We start from the raw sequence: 23,494 nt of genomic DNA on the forward strand, positions 1-23,494 counted from the left end.
TGAACGCTGCTGATCTTTGCTGTTCCAGATCAATGACAATACTCAAACAAACCGACTTACTCGGCCTGCTAATAGCACGCTAACTGCTTATATTGCGTTCGTGTTATTCTGGCTGTCTCTAGGATACTGAACGCCTTTACGCATACCTTGGTGCTGTGCGTTATGTTGTATCGTTTTGATAGGCGATCCATTTAAGAGAGATAATGACATTAGACTAGCTTGTGTTAAGCTAGTCCAATAAATTTATAAATGCATTGCATTCATGAATCTCATACAATGAACGCATTCATAAATGCATTAATTGTATAAGAGATTCACAAATGCGTACATTCCTCAATCAATGCGTACTCTGGTACAATGGTACTCATACGATGTTATGAGTTTATTTGGGAATCCCTACTCCTTCCATCCTTTTAAAAAAAGGATAGAATTAGCATTAAAGCCAGTTTTCTGCATATTGAGTAAGGTTTGCTGTGATTTTTGCCTAGTATGCTTTGATGCCAACCCAATAATTTATTCCATTTAATTTCATGCAGCACTGGTGGCAGTTCATGGGCATAGTTTTAAATCTTGTCTGTCGGAGCCTTAGTTACAGCAATGCTATTTGAGTACCCTTCACAATAAACTTGTCTTCAATGGCTTTTAAAGTGTAAATGCTAATTGTATGATTGTAGACTGTTATTTTTATGATAAAGTGAAAGCAGTCTCTGTAGGAGTAGTTACTATACTAGCATAGAAATAGTTATGGAAAGGAAAATATTTAGTTTCAGTAATTAAATAATGAAAATCAGCTGCAACGTCTATGCAAAACAATCACCTGTATTGCTAGGAAAGTGCCAATATTAGCAAAAAATAGTGTTGTATATTCATTTCAACTGAACTTGAAAACTTGTGAAAATATAGATAAGAATTTGTATTTTAAATAAGTTATTTGCAACATTGCGGGCAGACATGCTATACAGGACCGTGTAAAATTCAGGAACTGAGCTCATCACTTGCCATTACATTAATGAGCCTAGATACTGTCTGAACATAAAACGGTATACATGTACAAGCAAGTTCTTGGCATTCTCAGCATAACAAACGAACTCCTCATCTAGTCTGTCAATTACAAATGCATAAGACTATTTCGCCGTACACTCAAGCCCAGCGCCTTCAGACATTGCTTTCTCAGTTGTCCAGACCTCAGACAACATCCGGGGTCTGGACAATTATCTGATGCAACTGTCTGTGTCTCTGAAGAAAGACAGCTTTGACCAATAGGTAGCTCTCGCATTTGCGTGAGTTTCTCGCCAGAGTGCTGTACAGTAATTTTTGTTTGCTATTATTGCTGCTACTAATAATCTAATATTATACTACTATTGCAGGTATAACCATATTTTTATTCTCTCATCCATACTGTACATGCATATTATAGCCAAGGAGTATGTATGTGAGACAATATAGGCTGTTCAATGTATACTACTTAATTTTCAATATCCAGACATGGCCCAGTCTTTATTAGTCCAACCAACCTAGAGTTGTTTGTACATCAGAAGAAAATTTATAAAAGAAATGCCGACGATTAATTGACCGATAGGTGGTTCTCACGACAGATGATGCGAGCGATGTGTGTGTGCACTAGTGTTGGGCCGGTAAGGAGTTATCCGCTCTTACCGACACAGGTTTTCGGTATCCGGAAAACCAATCATTTTGGTGACAGCTAGTTATCCGCGGCTGGTTTGATATGATCAGTATTTATCCGTGAAAGCCGATCAGTAAATGGTTATCCGGATAGATTTTTGTATTTGACAGGCTACAGCATTACCGCACAATCAGCTGCTTATGAAAGAGTTCATTTGACATCTCGCGCCCAATCACTATGTAACGGAATGAGAAAAATCGCGCGTCAATTGATGTTATGGTTAATATCAAAACGCAGCTTTAATAAACACGCTAATCAAAAAGACGCTCTCAGCGCACATTGGCAATCACAACTTTTTTCTCAAACATTCTGAAAACACAACACATACGAATTATATTATAACTCTTTCTTCAACGATCATTACCACGCTTACCTATAGGTATCTAGTATTATATTACGTCTTACATTGATAAAGTGTAAAACGTAATATACGTTTTATAATTTATCAAATATGAAACGTATATTACGTTTTATATTTTATAAAACCCCCATTTGATATTTGATACGTTTGATATATTTATACATTTTATATTTGATTTATCCTCCCATCTGCGTTATATAAAAATGAGCAGTAGGTAAGCTGAAGTTAAACACACACTGAAAACCATATACCGAACTGCAATAACAACAATACCGAACTTTCTTAGTTGGCAAAGGATACCGAAGATGGTAAATACCGAGGATACCGACAACGGGAAAACCGATAAAAAAGTGCAAAGATATCTTATCCAACACTAAATTATATACCGGCCCAACAATAGTGTGCGCTAGCTTCCCGCCAGGGTGTTGTACTATAATTTTTGTTTGCTATTATTGCTGCTACAAATATTATACTATCATTGCAGGTATAACGCTATTTTACTCTTTCATGTATATAATATATGCATATTGTACCATATTATAACCAAGGAGTATGTATGTGAGACAATATAGGCTGTTTAATGTACAGTACTTAATTTTCCATGTCCAGAATTTTTCACTATCCGGACATGGCCCAGCCTGTATTAGTCTGAACTAATGAGGGTTGTTTGTATAAACATTGTCAGTTGTCTGTATAAACAAAATGCCAGGCGTTGTGTTAGTCTTAAAACATGGGTAATCTTATTAGTGCAAATGAGCTTATGTTTATGTAGGAGGTAACAAAACTTATAGCATAGGTTTCTACATTTATTTTTTATTATTCATTGTAGAAATAGGTAATGCTTACTTCTACTAACTCCATTAACAATAAGTAATGATTAACAATGGAGTTAGTAGCAGTAACGAACTGTTCATTTTCAGTTAACAATCATATTGACAAACAAACATACAATAATATCCGACATTTTGAGGCGTGACAAAGCTATATCTAGAATAGGGTAAAAGCAGGATTAATGCAGGCATAGCAAGCTATTACAAATACAAAAAAATTGTAACAGCTGTATTGAATCATGCTAATCACTTAAAAACCAGTGAATGAGAAACAGACTTTTGTGGCGTTAACTCTTTCGCTACCTAATTTATTTCTAGCTCTGACCGAATTTTTTTCTATTTACGCAAATGTTGACATAGCGTCACTAATTTTGTAACAATTTGAGAAAGAATGAAGATATCCAATTAATTTAAAAAACAGGTTGTTGAAAAGAAGAAACTTTATTAATAAATAATAAAAATCCTAAATTAACTTCATATAAAAAGGGTAAAAAATTTTACAAACTCTACCAACAATATTTTACCAGCAATTTCGATAGTAGTACTTTTACTGTCGCCATAATATTCGGTCACTATTACAATTTTTCACATAAAATACCTGCACTAGAAAGAGTCAGAATCGCTCGATATAGAGTTACTGGAGTCTCCAAAGGCTAAGAATGTTAGAAGCTTCTACAGCTTAAACGATTACGTTATTTTTTTTTTGTCCGTGCTTTTTCCGCGGTGAACTTTTTGTTTGATAATCAGTGAGCCGCTAGTGAGAGGCCTGCTAATTAGTCTAGATTGTTAGCAACAAGCTTGTTTTCATGGAGACCAGATCTTATTGGTCTATTTGAAGCGAAAGTTGAGTAGTTATAAATGAACTAAAGCATTGTCTAAAAGCCGATGTATCGGCCTCCGGCCACAAAGATAAAATAACCCGAGCCGATACATCGGCTTGCGGTAGTGAAAGAGTTGAACTAAGGTATCAGCAGGAAAAATTGTTAAATAGTTTTGCGTACAAATCTACATTTACAAGTTTAAGAGAAAAAACATTCGCAGTTCGTCTCTTGAGAGTATGTTCTTTTGTAAAAAGTATTTGGTGGAGAGTATTAGAGTAAGGATTCAAACATGGAATTTGTATACCTTGTAACAAAAGCTTTGGTTAAACCCCGCTTGTTAACGTGATGACATTTATTTGGTCCATCATGGATGTAAACCTAAATACCCGCTGTATTTCAAATTTTTCATTAAAATCAACGTGAAGCAGATGAGAGACGAGTGTCTTACTAAAATCATAGCATCAAATCCAGTCAACATGTCCAGAATTCATGGTTTAGCTTTTAACTAGTGGCCAGTAAGGCAAAATTTGACCTGACAGGCAGTTAATGCTGCAATCAAAATGACAAGTGAAGGCTATTTATGTTGACACTGATGTGTAACTGATGATTAATATGTCACATTAATAGTTGGTTAAGCTTTACCAACAAGTGTGCCTTTAAAATGGTGAAAGACTTAATATGGTTCGCTTGCCGAGTATGCATCACAAGAGTATTACAAACAACTATATTATGGCTTCCCAAACATTAAATATGCAACAAGAAAACAAACTTGGAAAAAAAAGAAACGAACAACAACAATAGAAACAAACCCAATTAATAAATTCAATTTGAAAATCGAACAAAAATAATATAGAGATTATGCGTAAAAACTGTAATTGAATCCAGATTCTTCATTGAGCTTTGACTGGGTTATGACATGAGTTGGAAAAACTTGCAAAGTAAAATAACCTTTTCAAAAACACTTCTTATGTACAAGATGCAAAGACTAAGGTTAAATCAAGCAAATAAGACAGTTGGACAGTGAAATTGTGCAAACAATTCCTGAACCATGCCTAAGTCCATATGAAAATAGTCTACCGCATACAAGTTTTCATGGAATTGACTTGGCTGAAAATTACAGACAATATTTGAAGTTTATTGCTCTGAAGCGCATACAGAAGGTTTAAATGGCATAATCATCATAAACTGACCAGAAATTAAAAAAAAACTGTAACGCTATTGAGTATTGTGGACAGAAGTATATATGCTACGTGAGTGCATATCAATAATGCTCATAGGTTTGGTCTGACAGCAGGTAACCACAATGTTAGTTTAACCCAGAGAATAGACGGCGACTATTTTTCATATTATCTACAGAGTGGTTGGTGGGACAGGCAATAAAGGGAACCACAAGAGATATTGACGGTACCAGCTCACTCAGTCTGTCCAAAGAAGGCTGCAGACAACCAAATAGACAGTAATGGATTAAGAGTATAAACTATAAGGGCTGAATAAAAATTGTCTTATCTTAGAAATTACTTATTGTTAGTATGATATGGCTGCAATTAATTCATAATAATTGATAAACCTTTTTTGAACAAAAGAAAATAAAAAGACCCCATCTAGTGTTTGACTATATCTCCAGCATTAGACTAAATAAAAAGCAAAGCTTAATTGGCTAGAAAATATTGTGCTGTCAGATTCCCTGTTTATACCACTCTGGGGTGTGTGAAGGTAAGATCTTAAACCAAGCCGACTCTAATTCCGGGCTAGGTCCAAAATATCAATTATTTACTTTGGGTCGAGCTTCTTTCTTGCTAATTTTCTCAATAAATATATATTTATGTCATGTACTGTACAATAAAATGATGTATGGGTATAAAGCTAAAAGGTTGTGTACTATAAAATAAATAACTTAATTAAAACAAAAAGGTACGGTAATTGTTATTTAACAAATTTCTTCATTGTTATTTCAGTGTAAATGCATTTAAAATGATTGTAAAATATGTAGATCATTTTAACACTGAGAAAGCTCGATACAAAATTTTGGGCTTTCTCGAGCGCGGGCGTGCAAATCAAGTTTAATGATCAATCCAGGTTTTAACACTTGCGGGCATTGGTAGGACTAAAATTTTTGGGCCCAGTCTTACCTTTACATCTACATGTACATGTGATAAAAGAACTAAAACTATCTATCATTGAATGCAACTATATAATAAGCATTCCTTTACATCTGTGCATGTCCGAAAACTTGGAGTTGTATTCCACACTCTGTTTTCAACAATACGTAATCATCAAGTAAACTACACAAAACATCTTCATCTTACACTATATGTGTTTGTCATGCTGCAGCTATATAGTTACCATAGCCTAAAAGTGTTAGCTATTGATATGAAGAACTCCAGCCAAGTTCTTAGGGATGCATCGACACACCGGAGCATATCCACTGTCAACGTATCCTGCATCATTCAATTTTTTGAAAGTCACATGTTTACTCCATTGCGTACACCAAATAAAGAAAATCTGAAAGCTCGCCCACCAGCAGTATCCTCATACGATACCGTATCACAGAAGCAAAGCCAGACAAACAGTATAACCACCAGTTTTCATACAATAAATTTAAAAGGTCGGACTTCAGCAGGACGGCTAGCAAGATTGTAGAGAACTAAAGCAAATACAACAAGTGTAGCAGAAATAAGAAAAAAAACAGAAACAGAAAAATTGAAGAGAACAATAGACATGGAAGAGCTGATGACAAGCGAAGAACAGTTCATTACCAGACGCGTGATGTTGGTGCTATATTTCATCAACACTGATATGGAAAGTCCCTGTAGAACCTATAAAAACAGAACCCATCAAGTAGATATGCGCAATTATAGCTATTCGGTTTAGATCACCACCTACGCTGGATTTGCAACAGCAATGGGTGATATTTATCAATGACCTGGAGTTGTCGACTCCACAAGTTTCTTTTACAGCCATGGGCAAGTATATTCAACAACTTTTGCGTTCACCCGGATATTTTTATCATTTACATCTATTGTTGTATCTGTGTGTTACAGCATGTAAAATGACAACTACCATATTTATTTGAGTATAATGCACAAAATTTTACAAATTTTTTCAATCAAAAATTAAGAATGTGTGCCTAATATGCGTGAATACGGTAGTTGCATAGTGCACACATAGGCACTACCTAATGAGTTTTGTATGGACTGCTTGGCAACTCACATACACTATGTTTCCATGATGCGCAGTGCTTCGGAGTTGCGCTATCTCCGAATCATGGAAACGGCGTCTTCGCACTGAAATCACTGCGCACTGATCAGTGCGAAGCCAGTGCAAATTCGCAGCAAGGAAACAGTGGCTGTGCATAGCTCTCATGCCGTGGAGACAGATTTTACGATGGCCATAAACTAGTACAAAGGTTGTCCTGCTAATCTTGTTTTTTTCACTATTCTTCCGATCTTCTTTCACATAAATTTAATTATAGTCTGCATTCACGAGGATGATGAGGTGATTACTTTCCTGGACTTTGTTATCGATGCCAACACTTCGAAAAATAGGTGGCAAGTCCTAAATTAGCGTTTAAATAATATATTACTTAAAAATACTTATTAAAAATATATTACTATGTAAAAAGTATGTTAAGGTTTGTAAAACCTTGTGAATGTGTATTGTAAATAAAAGTATAATGACGACAGAATAATAAAAAAGACTGTTTATGACGTTCGGTATCCGTGATCGATTCTATTTCTCCATCAGGCGATTCGATTTATACAATTTCTCTTCTCTGGCTAATTTGCGGTATTTGCTGAAAACCACTGCGCAGCATGGAAACGTACAATCCCCTCGACTTCGGAGGGGGCTGCTTCGCAGTACTGCGCACCATGGAAACATAGTGATAGTAAAAGTCAGTATGGTAAAACAGTATTTCAAAATTGATGATTCACCAATTGTAAAACTGGTCAAATAAATGACTGTTTGCGACTTGGTCATTTGGGAGCACAAAATCGATTTTTTTCATGACAACACAATGGCAATTTAAAATGTTCTCTACAGATTGGGGTTACAAGCAGCCAAAATCATAAACGCTTCTCTGCTACAAAAAATCCATGTGAATTCTAAATTACTAATGTTATTATTATTACCAAAACTATTTTTCATTCAAAATTGTTTTATTGTCACAACATTTATATGAATACAGAGGCATGCGCAACTGTTCATTGTCTGCTAATAGTTAAGTATGTATTATAGATATTTTAATATCAACTATAATACAGTCTCCCACTCTGACGATATGCTGTCTGAATATGACAGAACCAAATCAGAAAAAGTAAAAGAATTTCAAAATTTCCATTCAAAAATTAAGATTGCACTTTTATTATACATATTATACAGTATAAATATATTATACTGAAATAAATACGCTACACTCAAATGTTAAATGCACAATAAAAGATGAGAACTAAATTGGTCAAGGATACATTGCTGTACATGTGACTACTAAATGGGTCACATATACATTGCTGTACACGTGACTATTAAATGGGTCAAGTATACATTGCTGTACATGTGACTACTAAATGGGCCAAGTATACATTGCTGTACATGTGACTATTAAATGGGTCAAGTATACGTTGCTGTACATGTGGCTACTAAATGGGTCAAGTATACATTGCTGTATACGTGACTGCTTAAGCAGATACAGGCCTGAAAAGGTTTCAAGCCAAAGCAATGATGATGTACCGTAAGTCCCTATGCTCAAGCCGCGCGGCCTGTCGTTGGGCGCGGCTTCGGGTTCAAGGTCATAAGCCGCGGCTAAAGCCAAGTTTTTAAAACTTACGTGGGGCTCAGGGCGGCTTCTCGATAAATGCGGCCTCTGCTCAGTTCCGCACTATAACCATTGAATCGCAGTCATGATACACTTTTATGTACCGGGTTTTCGCGACCTACTCATTTATTTTCCAGGTCATGTTTATGGAATACTTAAGAATAAAGAAGAATTTATCGCTCATGTTTAACTCACCGCAATCATAGGTAATTAACACCTTTTCATTCTTGACCAGCATCTTTCCATAAACATGAAACCCTCTAACAGTGCAATAAAAATCTAGCTGAGGCATGACAAATAAGTTATTGATGCAAGGGTTTAGGAATTTTAATTCGAACTTGGAAGTAAAAGAAAATTCTTTTCAAATGTACTGATGTAGCCTGGTTTCTTATTCAAGAGGACGGAGGGGGGGGTATAGCGAAACCCATCTTATCACTCTCGCTCCCGAAGGGGGTCTAGGATGACAAAACCTCAGTCATTAGCCGCGGACTGTGGGCATACGCGGCTTTTCGGCTTATTTTTTCTTTCGTGAGACATCTGTTTTTGAGCACAAGCCGCGCGGCTTGAGCATGAGGACTTTCGGTAATGATTATAAACAGGTCTTGCCAGTTCAGCAATGTTCTGACATAAACAAGGTTTAAAATTAAAGAGTTATACATACTCCAAGGTTCGGATAATGGCCCATAATGACACACTGTGGCTAGACATGGCTGGTGAATGCCATATAGCCAGTCGTGAGACTGAAATATCTTTGCCTACCTAATATACAAACACCAACACCTTGCCAATCCATATTTTATGCAAAATGAGCTTTTACTTCCAATACTTAAAATTTTGCTCTATTGTTTGTAATACAGTATCCAAAATACACAACCTTGTATTAGACACAATGGCTCAAGATAAAGAGATTAAATGTATATAACAAAGACAGAATGCACATTGCAAGCTAAAAGTTAGAGACTAAAGTATGACTCAAAATAGAGATTATTTGGAGTACAAAATCGGAATTCGCCAACTCCAGCCAACTCCAACACTCGTAGTTGTATTTTACTAGTTATTTTTTATCTCATGATCTAATTTGCTTCAAAATGCATCGACTGGTGGTAATAAAGTTAATATCTATCTCATTCGTATCAGTTTCTTTCCGGAGTGAAAAAGAAAAGGAAGCCACATGTTTACAAAATGCAAACGGAAACCAAGTCAGGCACATCAATGCTAGTCAGACTGACATCATAAGCTAAGAGCTTAGTCATGGGTTCAACTCAGTTCAATTCAGTTTGCAGACAATTCTCTGGTAACGACCAAGCTCTGACAAGCCTGACGTGGTATTTTTATGTCTAAATATGCATTTCATATACATATCGACTATTAACCTTATTCATAGCTAGTGTGTATTTCCTATGCACCTTGAACAGCTTTATATCATGATAAAAGATTCACTAACCACATGTTAATGGTTGACTTGCAACAAAATTCACATTACAGTTATTTGATATATATCAAAAGGTTCATCATGTCTCACTCTGATGTGTTGTAGATGCAAAATATGTGGACACGTGATTACAAGCTCTTAAAAGCTCAAAAACGTTTTATATTGAACCTTTTATTGGCCTTTCAATTCACGTGATAACATCATGTGTCAAAACAATAACCATGTTGAGTTGAGTACGTCACCGAAATAAAGGGATTCTAACCTACGGCGTTTTCGTGATAGCTGCGATTAACTGTTCATTTTTTGACTTTTAATTGCTTGTAACCACATTTCCAAATATTTTGTACCTACAACACAGCAGAGTAAGACATGGTGAATCTTTCGATACCAAATAACTGTAATGTGAATTTAGTTGCAAGTCAACCTTCAAACGAATACCTGATCTCTACCATAACAAATACAAATAGATATTAACTTTGTAGTGATGTTCATGATCTGCTTCCAATAGCAATCATTGGGTTTCTAAGCTCTGAAGATACCATTCGCAGTAGCTGTTATTATTTGGCTGTAGTTGGAGCAGATTGCGTGTAACCTAAATATAACTACAAAGCAACTTTCCATGTTCTTTTTCCATTTACTCTTTTAATGCTCAGAAACCATTTGAAAAACAAAGAAGTATTTGAAATATTCAATTCAAATTATTTTAAATGAATATAAACGATCATGGTAGTGATTGTAGCAAGAGGCCATAAATCCAAAATGGATATTCGGGAGCATAAAATGGCTGATATTTACAAATATCGTAAATTTGATTAGTCGAACAACTTTCCAGAGCTGCTCTTCTTTTGGAGGATGAGATCATTTGACTATTCAAAGCATAAAGCCACAGTAATTAATAAGCTATCTTACGAAACTGAGTCAGCCTCATAAATTGTAAGTGAAGCACATCCTTGATGCTAGTGAAAGAGTCATCTACAGTACCTTGTTTGACAAACAGAACATGACTGAAAGCCACCACTGACTAGAGTCTGTACATATAGTAAACAAATTTTGACAATCCAATGCTAAAAACCATCTGAATGCTTGAAGCACGTTGGTGTAAACAGGCATTACTGATAATAGAGGGAATCCTCGGGTTCCAACAATCTTGACTTGCGCTGTTTCATGATTACAAACCACCCCCCATTTAAATATCAAAATAAATTTTTAACGCAGTTCCCATCTTAGCATAGTAAGCGACTTGAACGATTTGGAACTAGTACCCAGCGCACAGGAGATGAATATGCTTTGTTGTGCTTATTAGAAGGAAAATGGGATCGGTGTGTCACGATTATAGCGATACACCATTTTAGTTGTGCCTGTCTCTCTCTCGCCTGCCAGTTCTCCCTCTTGCCTGTTTGATCAGTTTTCTTAGGTTTTTGGTCTTCCTTATAACTCAGAAAACAAGGCAGGTCCTTTTAATGGTAATAGAAATTAGAATAGATAATGACATATAGTGATAGAATTTAAGAAAGGAAGACATCACCATGTACATACAGAGTAATATATGGATATCCCTACGCACTAAGATCACGATGCCTAAGGACACACTAAAGTTTGAGTTACAACGCATCTTATGAACAGATTAGGGACTGGCCACACGACAACGGAGAATATGTAATCAGTATGTACATGTCAACTGAATATATGGACTCAGTATGCACATCTCAACTCAATATATGTACTCTGTATGTACATCTCAACTAAATATATGTACTCAGTATGCACATCTCAACTGAATTTATGTACTCAGTATGCACAGCTCAACTGAATTTATGTACATCTCAACTCAATATATGTACTCAGTATGTACATCTCAACTGAATATATGTACTCAGTATGTACATCTCAGCTCAATATAAGTACTCTGTATGCACATCTCAACTGAGTATATGTACTCAGTATGCGCATCCCAACTGAATATATGTACTCAGTATGCACATCTCAACTGAATATATGTACTCAGTATGCACATCTCAACTGAATACAGTCAAACATGGATAACTCGCCCACGGATAGCTCGAACACATGGTTAATTCGAACGGTTTCTTTGGTCCGTTCCCATGTAATCATAAATTGCTATAGATAACTCGAACTCAACACTGATAATTCGAACTGTTTTTTTGCCCAACGGCTACCGAAACGGTTGTTATCGCTTTAGAAAATCAGTTTATTCAAACCCATAGAGGTAAACCTCATTTTTTCGTAATTCATAAGCGTCGTTATTACCACCATCGGCAAACTATTTTTGTCAACGACTTTTCTAGAGGTTTGGTGAAATTTGATTTATACTGCTATACGATGAATAGCACGGGCTAGCCGGGTCACGCGCGCAAGGATTTTCGCCTCGCACATACAAAACAAAAACAGCATGTTGTTTTTGTTTTGTATGCGCGTGGCGAAAATCCTTGAGTGCGTGACCCGGCTAGCCCGTGTCACGTCGGAATGTTGAATCAACGTCGGAATGTTGAATGTTTAAAAATTGTTGTAATTAAACGTATACGTTGTCTTAGCTAAAAAAAACTATTCATCGTTTGACCTAAACACAGAATACGTGTGTACATTCAATAAGTATCCATTCAAAAAGCGTGAGTGATATACAATGTACCGTAAAACCTCGTAAAACTTTTAATTGAACTGCCTCGGAGTGTTGCTCTTAACGAATCCTAGGTAAAGTAAGGTAATATTTGCATAAACTTCAAGAAAATTCGGCAAAATTGATCGTGGGTGAAACGCTCAAAAGAAAAAGATGTCTTTTCTTTTGAGCATTTCAACAACAATCAAGTTTTGCCAATGTCAATCTACAAAACGTCCTGGCAATAACATCACCTCAAACAACAAACCAATCTCAAGTGATAGAAAAATCTCTATACTTTTTGATAAAAACGTTTTAAACTTTACATTAGAAGCATTTAATTTGAAACAAGCCATTTGAGCTTTTGATTTATATTATAGTTTGTATATGTACATGTATCTACTAATAAATAAGTAAATACATGGACTTGTGACAGTGCTCTGATAACTTGAACGCTCTGATAATTCGAACACTTGCTCGGTCCCGTGAAGTTCGAGTTATCCATGTTTGACTATATATGTAATCAGTATACGCATCTTAACTGAATATATGTACTCAGTATGTACATCTCAACTCAATATATGTACTCAGTATGTACATCTCAACTCAATATATGTACTCAGTATGCACATTTCAACTGAATATATGTACTCAGTATGCACATCTCAACTGAATATATGTACTCAGTATGTACATCTCAACTGAATATATGTACTCAGTATGTACATCTCAACTCAATATATGTACTCAGTATGCACATCTCAACTGAATATATGTACTCAGTATGCACATTTCAACTGAATATATGTACTCAGTATGCACATCTCAACTGAATATATGTACTCAGTGTGTACATCTCAACTGAATATATGTACTCAGTATGTACATCTCAACTCAATATATGTACTCAGTATGTACATACCAACTGAATATTTGTACTCAGTATGTACATCTCAACTGAATATATGTACTCAGTATGTACACACCAACTGAATATATGTAGACCTACTCAGTATGTAGACCTACTCAGTATGCACATCTCAACTGAATATATGTACTCAGTATGTACATCTCAACTCAATATATGTACTCAGTATGTACATCTCAACTGAATATATGTACTCAGTATGTACATCTCAACTCAATATATGTACTCAGTATGCACATCTCAACTGAATATATGTACTCAGTATGCACATCTCAACTGAATATATGTACTCAGTATGCACATCTCAACTGAATATGTGTACTCAGTATGTACATCTCAACTGAATATATGTACTCAGTATGTACATCTCAACTCAATATATGTACTCAGTATGTACATCTCAATTCAATATATGTACTCAGTATGTACATCTCAACTCAATATATGTATTCAGTATGTACATCTCAACTCAATATATGTACTCAGTATGTACATCTCAACTCAATATACGTAATCAGTATGCACATCTCAACTGAATATATGTACTCAGTATGTACATCTCAACTCAATATATGTACTCAGTATGCACATATCAACTGAATATATGTACTCAGGATGTACATCTCAACTAAATATATGTACTCAGCATGTACATCTCAACTGAATATATGCAGACCTACTCAGTATGTAGACCTACTCAGTATGCACATGTCAACTGAATATATGTACTCAGTATGTACATCTCAACTCAATATATGTACTCAGCATGTACATCTCAACTGAATATATGTACTCAGTATGTACATCTCAACTCAATATATGTACTCAGTATGTACATCTCAACTGAATATATGTACTCAGTATGTACATCTGAACACAATATATGTACTCAGTTTGTACATCTCAACTGAATATATGTAGGCCTACTCAGTATGTACATCTCAACTGAATATATGTAGGCCTACTCAGTATGTACATCTCAACTGAATATATGTAGGCCTACTCAGTATGTACATCTCAACTAAAACATATTTTTATGCTACTTCAGTTAACTCCTTTAACCGAATCTGCTGAGCTGTGAAGCTTCGGACCAGATGTCACCTGGGTGACCCTTTCAAACGCTAGTCATCAAGCAACACAAATGTAAAAGAAAGGGGGCATAACTCACAGTGTTACCAATAATCAGCCATGTGTACAGATTGAATCCAGTGAATGTGATGAAATTATTTGATAGCTCTGGAGCAGCAGCAGATCTCCAAATCATCGGCCCGCAATTGAACATCATCCCAGTGACATATAAATAAGCGTTTTGTTTGTACAAAGATACCTGTAAACAATAAAAAGTGTTGTACTTACAACATACTTGAGTTATCTTCTCTTTGCAGAGTGTTTAAATCTAGAATAAATTTTTAAATGGTTGTCAGTGAAAATGAAGACTGATGTTGCGTGCAAGGGCTGCACAGCAGTTTTTGGTAACAAGATTTGTACACCAACTTCACATACAAGTTGAAAGCCATTGAGTAATAGAAAGTCTTAGCAATGCTGTTTTGCAATGCTGTGTTAGCAATGCTGTCTTAACAAGCAATATTTCCTGCCTGTTTTATTTTATCGCTGAAATATATTTTATATCATTCGTTTTTCACATCTGAGACAATTTTGTCAGGAATTTACCACATTAGTAGGATTATAATTTTCAAGGCACAACAGGTTCATTTATCAACAATAGAATAAGCCAAAGTGAGACGAGAGCACTGCAAAAGCATGTTGGTCCTAGTGACAACACCACCAGAAACTTGTACTGCTCAAACCGCTGCTTTCATTGCTGCCAAACACCGAGGTCTGAAGCCTCCATACAAAAATGACTTCACTAGGCAGTGTGAGGGTTTAACAAAAGTCAACCAGTCATTAAAATTTGAACTATTGACGGGAGTCAAAAATGGCAATCAAGTTGGTTGCAACAACCAAACTAGCCACACATGCTTGAAGGGGAGACTCACATGGAAGTTTTTTTTCACTATAAACTCTGTGTAGATGGCAGCAAAGCTGCTGTTCGATACAGCAAATAAAAGCATTAGAATTCCATAGAGTGACACCTTCATATGCATAGAGTTTTCAGTGGCGCTGATTGTCTCGAAGGATGTTCCATAGCTGAAAACATAACAAGAACTAGCAGATGGATGGCTCCTTGGTGAGTAAGAAGTCATAGCAGGTTGATCAAGGGCTGACGGGGATTTTTGGAACTCCCTATGAGATCTTAAGGACGTAGGACATACTAACTTTAAAATCATAACAGGTATGTGACAAAGATATGCTAAAATTAAGAATTTGACGTGCTGATAACTCGAGCATGCTGACACAAAATTCTAAAGTTGAGAACATGACATGCAATGTGAAACATAGATTGCCTTGCGATAAACCTTGCGATCACAACAAGTGAAAGGATACAGACGTGCTCACTTTGACGTTACAGTATATCATCTAGATACAGACACGCTGACTCTAAAATGCCAAATACGGACATGCTGAATCACAAACCACATATAGTGGGTCAAAGAAACACTAGCGGTGGAAGCATGTTGAGTAGCGAAACACAGATATGCGAACATTACGGCATGAAGAGGACCAAGGACAAGCCGAGCTGCATTCCTTCACTAAAGAACTGATACCTCTCATGAATTCCACTCACGAACCTGAGAACTGAACATGCTGGGAACAACCAGGTTGAACAACTTCCTGACACTGTCAGTATTACGGAACAAGAGTTAGAGGGCAGAAGATTAGAGTAATGTATCAACATCACTAACCTGTGAATGACACTGGCAGCAGTCAGCATGACAAGAGCCAGGAGCTGCAGCCTGTTGGGGTATCTGAAGCAGAAAGCAATGTAGTTAATTAACCTGACATATGCCAAATATAATACACTTCAAGTTAAAAACGAGAGCATAAGTAAATTAAGTCTATTAAGGCATTAATTAAGTCATCTGTAAAGTCATCTATGAAACCACTTAGCAGATGACTTATCAGAAATAAGTATCCAATAAATTACATGTAATTTAATTTAGCCGATTCCATATTATCAGGCAAAACTTAATTACCTGAAATTTTTGCATCTCAATGGACAGACATTCTGTCTAATGACAACTATGAACAGACATACTGTCTAATGACAACTCTGGACAGGCAAACTGTCTAATGACAACTATGAACAGGCAAACTGTCTAATGACAACTATGAAAAGGCAAACTGTCTAATGATAACTCTGAACAGGCAAACAGTCAAATGACAACTCTGAACAGACAAACTGTCTAATGACAACTCTGAACAGGCAAAGTGTCTAATGACAACTCTGAACAGGCAAACTATCTAATGACAACTCTGAACAGGCAAACTGTCTAATGACAACTCTGAACAGGCAAACAGTCTAATGACAACTCTGAAATGTTTCTAGATCATATAGTAGTTTGCGCATTCGAAAAGTCAATCATCAGGAACTGGGATTCTGTAAAGTTCATGAGTAATAATAGGAAGATAAATGTGACGCTGCAAAACTAAATACCTATTATCACACATATCTAGTGCTGTCAAAAGTAATTTTGTGGTCCGCATTCAGTCCGCGTTATTCTGTTCCACCCATCTGAGGAAATTGGACATTGCCATTTGTCAAATTAGATTATAAAAAGTCTTTTCAACACCTATACACCATTTTCAATTATTTATTCGTCATCTAAAGCGAGAGTTTGCACTCGTGGAAAAAAGATTGTAAAAATGACAAAGCTCCTTTATTATGACAAACAGACTGTCAGGCACATACATTTTCCTTTACAAATAACTTTATTAAATCCTACCATCAGTGACTCTATCAGGTTATGTGTGCCTCAAGCATTCCATGTAGTGAAGTTATAACTCACCTTCTCATGACAAGGACATAAAGAACTGTCGTTGTGACTATCTTAATATTTGACAGCACCTAAAACATTGTAGCGCCTTGTTGGTAATAAAAACAAATGAATGAGGAAGAAGTCAACTTCAAAACTACTCGATGCAAGAACTGAACCTCTTACCACATCATTGCATCAACAATAATTTAATATAATGTATATAATGTAATAAAAAAACATATATATAAGTATGATAGATAATATAAAGTGTAGATGATAAACTTACAAATAAATTACAATATTTCGATGCATTCAGGTTACATGTAAATAAAGTAGCTATTACATTTTGGATTGTTTCTATTGTTTATTATATTTGATACTTCTGGCATTTTAATTTTGATCCGTAGTTATTGTCTCTTCTAGCTTTTTTAGGGTGCATTGAGAAATTTTGAGCGTCATATCTTCAAAATTACTTCAGAGTTGTGTAACATATATGCACAAACTTCCCGTTGGAAAATCCATAAGCGTCGATGACTGTAAGTAAAATTTTGACTGTAGGTAGATTTTTGACTGTAGGTAAAGTTTTGACTGTAGGTAGTGTTTTGACTGTAGGTAGAGTTTTGACTGTAGGTCAAGTTTTGACTGTTGGTAGTGTTTTGACTGTAGGTAGAGTTTTGATTGTAGGTAGAGTTTCAACGGTAGATAGAGTTTCGACGGTAGATAGAGTTTTGACTGAAGGTAGAGTTTGGACAGTAGGTGAGTTTGAACTGTAGGCAGATTGTTGACTGTAGGTAGAGTTTTGACTGTAGGTAGAATTTTGACTGTAGGTAGAATTTTGACTGTAGGTCCAGTTTCGATTGTAGGTATAGTTCTGTTAATAAAGTAAGCCAACAAGGAAAGATGACAGAGCCATACGGAATCACTGCTTCATATTATTCATCAGATGCTCTCAACCATCTGCCAAAATCCTGAATCAACAATCCGTTTAATCATCTTGCATTTAAATTACAAGTTTGCCAGATCATTGAGAACAGAATTATTAAAATGCTATGAAAAATGAACAAAAACAACACAGCTCGGAACAATAAAATTTCCACAGTCTTTGCTCATTCATTTATTTCATCTATCAATATATATAAACTTTAGTTTGTTTTTTGTACACCCAATGTCCAGCTATATAAAGTCTGTGTGTTGTGCGTATGTCCAGCTAAAGCGATTAAAACCTAGCGATGAAATATCTGTATCGCAGAGGATTTGATCTTGAAACCTCCCATTCACAAAATGATTAGCTAACTAATTAAGCTGCACTGGATACAATGGTGACATCGGGCAGGTAGTCATTATCCAGGTTAAAATTTGTATAGCATCTCCGTGTTGCGCGCAACGTCCCGAAAGCTTGCTCTCACAACCCTTATTAGTAAGTTTAGCAATAAATATACTAGCTTACTCTAATTAGCCAATGGCAACTACATCACTCACCATAGGCTGTTTTTTAACACTTGAGCAACGCCAAGCATTTAGCTGATATATAGGCCTACATAAAACTCAGTGTTTGTCTGTCTGTCATTCCTCTGTCAAATTATAGCGATGAAGCTATAGCGATAAAGTTATAGCAACTGTAAAGGTGTTCAAATGTGAAATAATTACCAAGTAATGGCTACATAAACTCTGTTTTGCTACGATTACAGTGAAAAATGATTTGGTAATGAACATTATGATTAATACGAACTGACAAAACAAAATTAAAATCTTGAATACGTTGAATTAATAGTAACAATGTGTGCATAGAAATGTGTGTATAAAGAAGATTACTGTTCCATCAGAAGCTATCCATCAAAACTTTGAATACGAAGAACTTGGACGCTTGCGATCCTGATACAAACGTAAAAATGAGGGTAACGGTGCATCTTAGGTCAGTACAACGCGAATACAACGCATGCATAACGGACATACAAGGCACTTGCAAAGCACAAACATTGTGGATACAACGCCGACACAAGTAATTAACAACGCATGCGCCACAACGTGACACTGTTAACACATTAATACTATTAATGTGTAATAATAATAGTAGTAATAATACTATATTACTATTCAATATTCAATTTATAGTCTGTTATTAAAACAGGTCTAAACATTACACAAAGTATTCTATTTATTTTCTATTGGCCGTTGTATGTGGGTTGTGATGATAATGTATGCGCGTTGTATCCACAACGTTTGTGCGTTGCAAGTGCCTTGTACGTCCGTTGCGCATGCGTTGTATGCGCGTTGTACCGACCTAAGATGCAACGTTACCAAAATGGGATATCGCATTGCCTTTGTACTTTTTATCATTAATATTACCTTTTGCATTTGTTTTTCTTTAGAAATTTTGTTGAAAGCTTTTTTACCATTATTCATTACCTATATTTTTATTTGTAATTTTAAATCTGCCATTTCAATTTCAAATGTGCTGTTACATTTCTATTTCCGATTTTTCCTGAGGTTTGATCATTAAATATGTAAAGGCTAAATATTTTACACGTTTACAATTATATTATCTCGAGTGGAAATTGCCCCTACATTCTCTCTCCGTTCGGTCAGACAAAGTATCAGACAAAGATAGTCCGATATCTCGTATTTACGTTTGAACCAGAATCGAGAGGTACCTGTATTGTCTATCAAAACTTTCAACACAACGAATTTCTGCTGCAACAGTAACCTTTTGTATACAAACACTTCTATGTAGTCATTGCTAATATTAATTCAACATATTCATGATTTTTATTTTGTTTTTTAGTTCGTATTAATTGTATCGGTATCAAATAATTTTTCATTGTAATAGTTGCAAAACAGACTTTATGTAGCCATTATTTGCTAATTATTCCATATTTACAGTTGTTTTTTTTCAATTTATTGAAACTGCTGAAAACACTTTTCTCATGATATGAAGTTTATAAGTTAGAATGGTAAATGTTATATATGTTGAATGACAATAATTTTTTGGGCAAAGACTTTTTTTATTACTCGGGCAATGCCAGGCATTCAGCTAGGATGTAATAATTAACAAACCTATGTAGGGGTTTTCTCGGATATATAAGTTGAATTTTTCCATTATAATATGGGTCACGGTCACAGAAACCATGGTTAAGTCGCAAATCAAGAAGTTGAGTTATTCGACTTTAAAGTTGCACTAACTGAATTTATAATTTTGGTAAGGATTTTTGTAACACGTGCTTCTGGACCAATCAAAGAGTGATCTTTCTGAATCTGAAGTCGGTTTAGATAATAAATGTCTTAAAACCTCGGAAAACTCCTTAAAACCGTTGCTATGCTAAACAGGAAGTACTGAAAAATGGCGTCCGAAAAACGTAATCGTTTCTTTTTTGCCGATTTGAAGGATAATTCTGACATTTTGGACACTTATAATGAGTACTTTGGTATTCTGACTGATGCCAAAAGCAGTGTAAGTAAAGGGAATGACCATGATATATTCCTAACCATTCCTATAAGATTTTTACAATATTTAATTATAAGAATAATTATTCGATTTTATAAGATTTGATTATAAGAAAAAATATTCGAATTTGCAAGATCAAAGTATAGAGTGACCGATGATGTGCAATATGTTACTGTTATTATTTTTTTAAACATTTTGTTGATCATACTACGTTTGTGATCAATATCGCGGCACTACCAAGCCGTTTTTAATATCTGCAAAATTAGGTAACACATTTTCTTATAGACATACAGCCATTTCTATGACAACCAGCCAAAATTTGTTTAAATTTTTAAATTCAGCATAATGTTTTTGATATAAAGACAGAAATCTAGATAAATATCACAACCTCTTAATATTGGTTGCTATGACGTTTTGAAATGTAAACAAAACTGTGCATCGGTTTTCGTTTCTCAGGCTTTAACACCAGTTTTCTCGGAACTAGGTTTTCGCACTGATGGTAAACATGCATTCAGTTTATTGACCATAAAATCTGCTGTAATTAAGCTAGAATCAAATTTTTTTTTGCAAAATAATTGTGAGAATTTTCTCCTTCTGTTAATGCAGATAACTCTAAATCTTATAATCCCGACTTAACCATGGTTTCTGTGATCATGACCCATATATACCCTTGCTGTCAGTGAGTCCTAATGTATGGACAGATAAAAATGTTCAATAGACAATCACTTATACATACAGAGAAAGTAGCTGGGTCAAGTTCTGTGAGAATATAAAAGCTGAGGTTATTGTTGATGAAGTAGCAGAAACCAGGAATGGAATACGGTAGACACTCCTGCAGAGAAAATCCAGATATAGAAGATGTCTTTGCCAGTAGTACCAAAGATATGGTAAACTGTAAATAAAATAGTATTGAAAAAATATGACACCTTTTTAGCTGGTCATGTACAAACTAATTTCGTCTGAAAGCTATATTTTGGTAGTGGTGACACCAAAAAATGTTTTGTATTTGTCACGTAATGACCTACGCATTCAAATAAATAGATTCTAAAAAAATACCGACTAACCTTGACTAGTTCATTGAGGAAGACTACCTGTGTAGTGTCATAGCCAATACGTCCATCAGTGTGACTCAGTCGGACAAGGGGGCCATACATGCCACCCGTACACATGCTGCACGCAAAACACAACACACAATTATTTTCAAAATTGAGTATCAATTTCTTCATTTTCTTCATTAACAAACAAATTTTATTAAATCAACAAACTAATAAACTTCACTTTATCATAAAATTTCAGCCAACATATTGGCAACAGCATCGATTCCACCAAGGACGAATGTACTGAAATATTTCATATCGCCTTTTTATGTGAAATCGCTACTAGCTCTACTCCATTAACATACATATCGCTTGCAAATTATGATTGAATGCAAGAATGAAAGAATTCGTCAAATTGAAGCATGTGAGTCACTAATACCGAAGAGTGTTAGTGAAATAATAAAATACTAGCATTCTGATGTTCAATTCACAGAGAATTTGCAAAACTAAAGATGAGCAAAGAATCACTAATTTTTCAACAAAAAAACATGGAAATTGAAGAAAATGCAATTTTTTCAAAAACCATGAATTGTTCCAACCCTGGTATTAATTCTTTGTTAATGCGGCAACTAACATGTGATGATCTCCATATAATGACAAATATGGTAAACAAAGAATAGAATGGTGCTCACAGTCTCACAGAACTCATTTCCGAATTTGACGCCTCCTACTATTAGCTAGCTAGTTAGTAGAGGCATCCTAGTACGATCTATGAGGTTGGTCATTTTATTATAAAATATTAATCAATATTTTGACCACAAATGTTCTCAAGCTCAAGCAAGGAATTATTTGCGTATTTCTGTCATCACTGAAAAAAACCACCAGCTTTTGCAGTTAACTTTATTATAATTATAGTACCACAAAAAACACTACTACAATGTTGGACCTTGTACAATCATCTGATGTTTCCACATCAATCATTTCTCACAATTCTTTGTAGTTTCTAGTTTAACACCACCATTGTGTGAAGGAAGCTAACATATGAATTTATTTTACTATGTGTAAAAAATAGAGTGACAGAGCAATAGAATTACCTACCTTACAGCAAATAACAGGCACCACAGTGCCTTCTGGCGCATCACTCACTGGCATGTCCTGAAACTCTAAAATACACAGACACTTGAAATAATATCCCTTTGGACGTTTTCAATAACACTGTCATAGGTTTGAACAAAAATGACAGTTACAGGTTCTCAACTCATTTCAACTTACATGATAGGAACAAATTGCATACAACCACTAACAATTATTTTGGAAATATCATTGCCAGCTGCTTTAACAATCTTCCACCTAATATTCATTCTCTTAGCAGAGAAAGGCATTTTAAACACTATTTGTCAGACTATTTATTCAATTTTAATGGCTAACTGTTGCTTTCTTTTTCCTTTTTTTTGTTTTACTATTGTTGTATGGCCTAATTTGAAAAATATTTCTATTTGTGAAATGAAATTATTGCCAATAAAGTACTATATATATATATATATAATTCTGCATTAATAAAGCGGAGATAAAGATTCAAATGAGCCATTTATATAGATACATTGTTATAGGCAGTGATCCACGGCAGTTTATCTTGCATTTACATGGCACCTCT

The 23,494-nt window shown here is 35.2% G+C and overlaps 1 protein-coding gene across 1 annotated transcript in view; it reads right to left on the minus strand.

Annotated features, from left to right (window-relative positions):
• Positions 1-4,494: 4,494 nt before the first annotated feature.
• The window catches only part of LOC137408355 (probable UDP-sugar transporter protein SLC35A4), a 34,298-nt gene continuing 15,298 nt past the window's right edge, over positions 4,495-23,494 (minus strand). The window contains exons 2-9 of the mRNA XM_068094851.1: positions 22,939-23,003; positions 21,868-21,973; positions 21,540-21,695; positions 17,392-17,450; positions 16,288-16,350; positions 15,481-15,631; positions 14,652-14,810; positions 4,495-6,512 (exon numbers count right to left, since the gene is read on the minus strand). Of these exons, the coding sequence (XP_067950952.1) occupies positions 6,282-6,512; positions 14,652-14,810; positions 15,481-15,631; positions 16,288-16,350; positions 17,392-17,450; positions 21,540-21,695; positions 21,868-21,973; positions 22,939-22,979 (966 nt within the window). The 5' untranslated portion in view covers positions 22,980-23,003 and the 3' untranslated portion in view covers positions 4,495-6,281. The remainder of the gene's footprint in view (positions 6,513-14,651; positions 14,811-15,480; positions 15,632-16,287; positions 16,351-17,391; positions 17,451-21,539; positions 21,696-21,867; positions 21,974-22,938; positions 23,004-23,494) is intronic.

Source organism: Watersipora subatra, chromosome 11 (genome assembly GCF_963576615.1).
Source record: "Watersipora subatra chromosome 11, tzWatSuba1.1, whole genome shotgun sequence".
Classification (NCBI taxonomy): Eukaryota; Metazoa; Bryozoa; class Gymnolaemata; order Cheilostomatida; family Watersiporidae; genus Watersipora; species Watersipora subatra.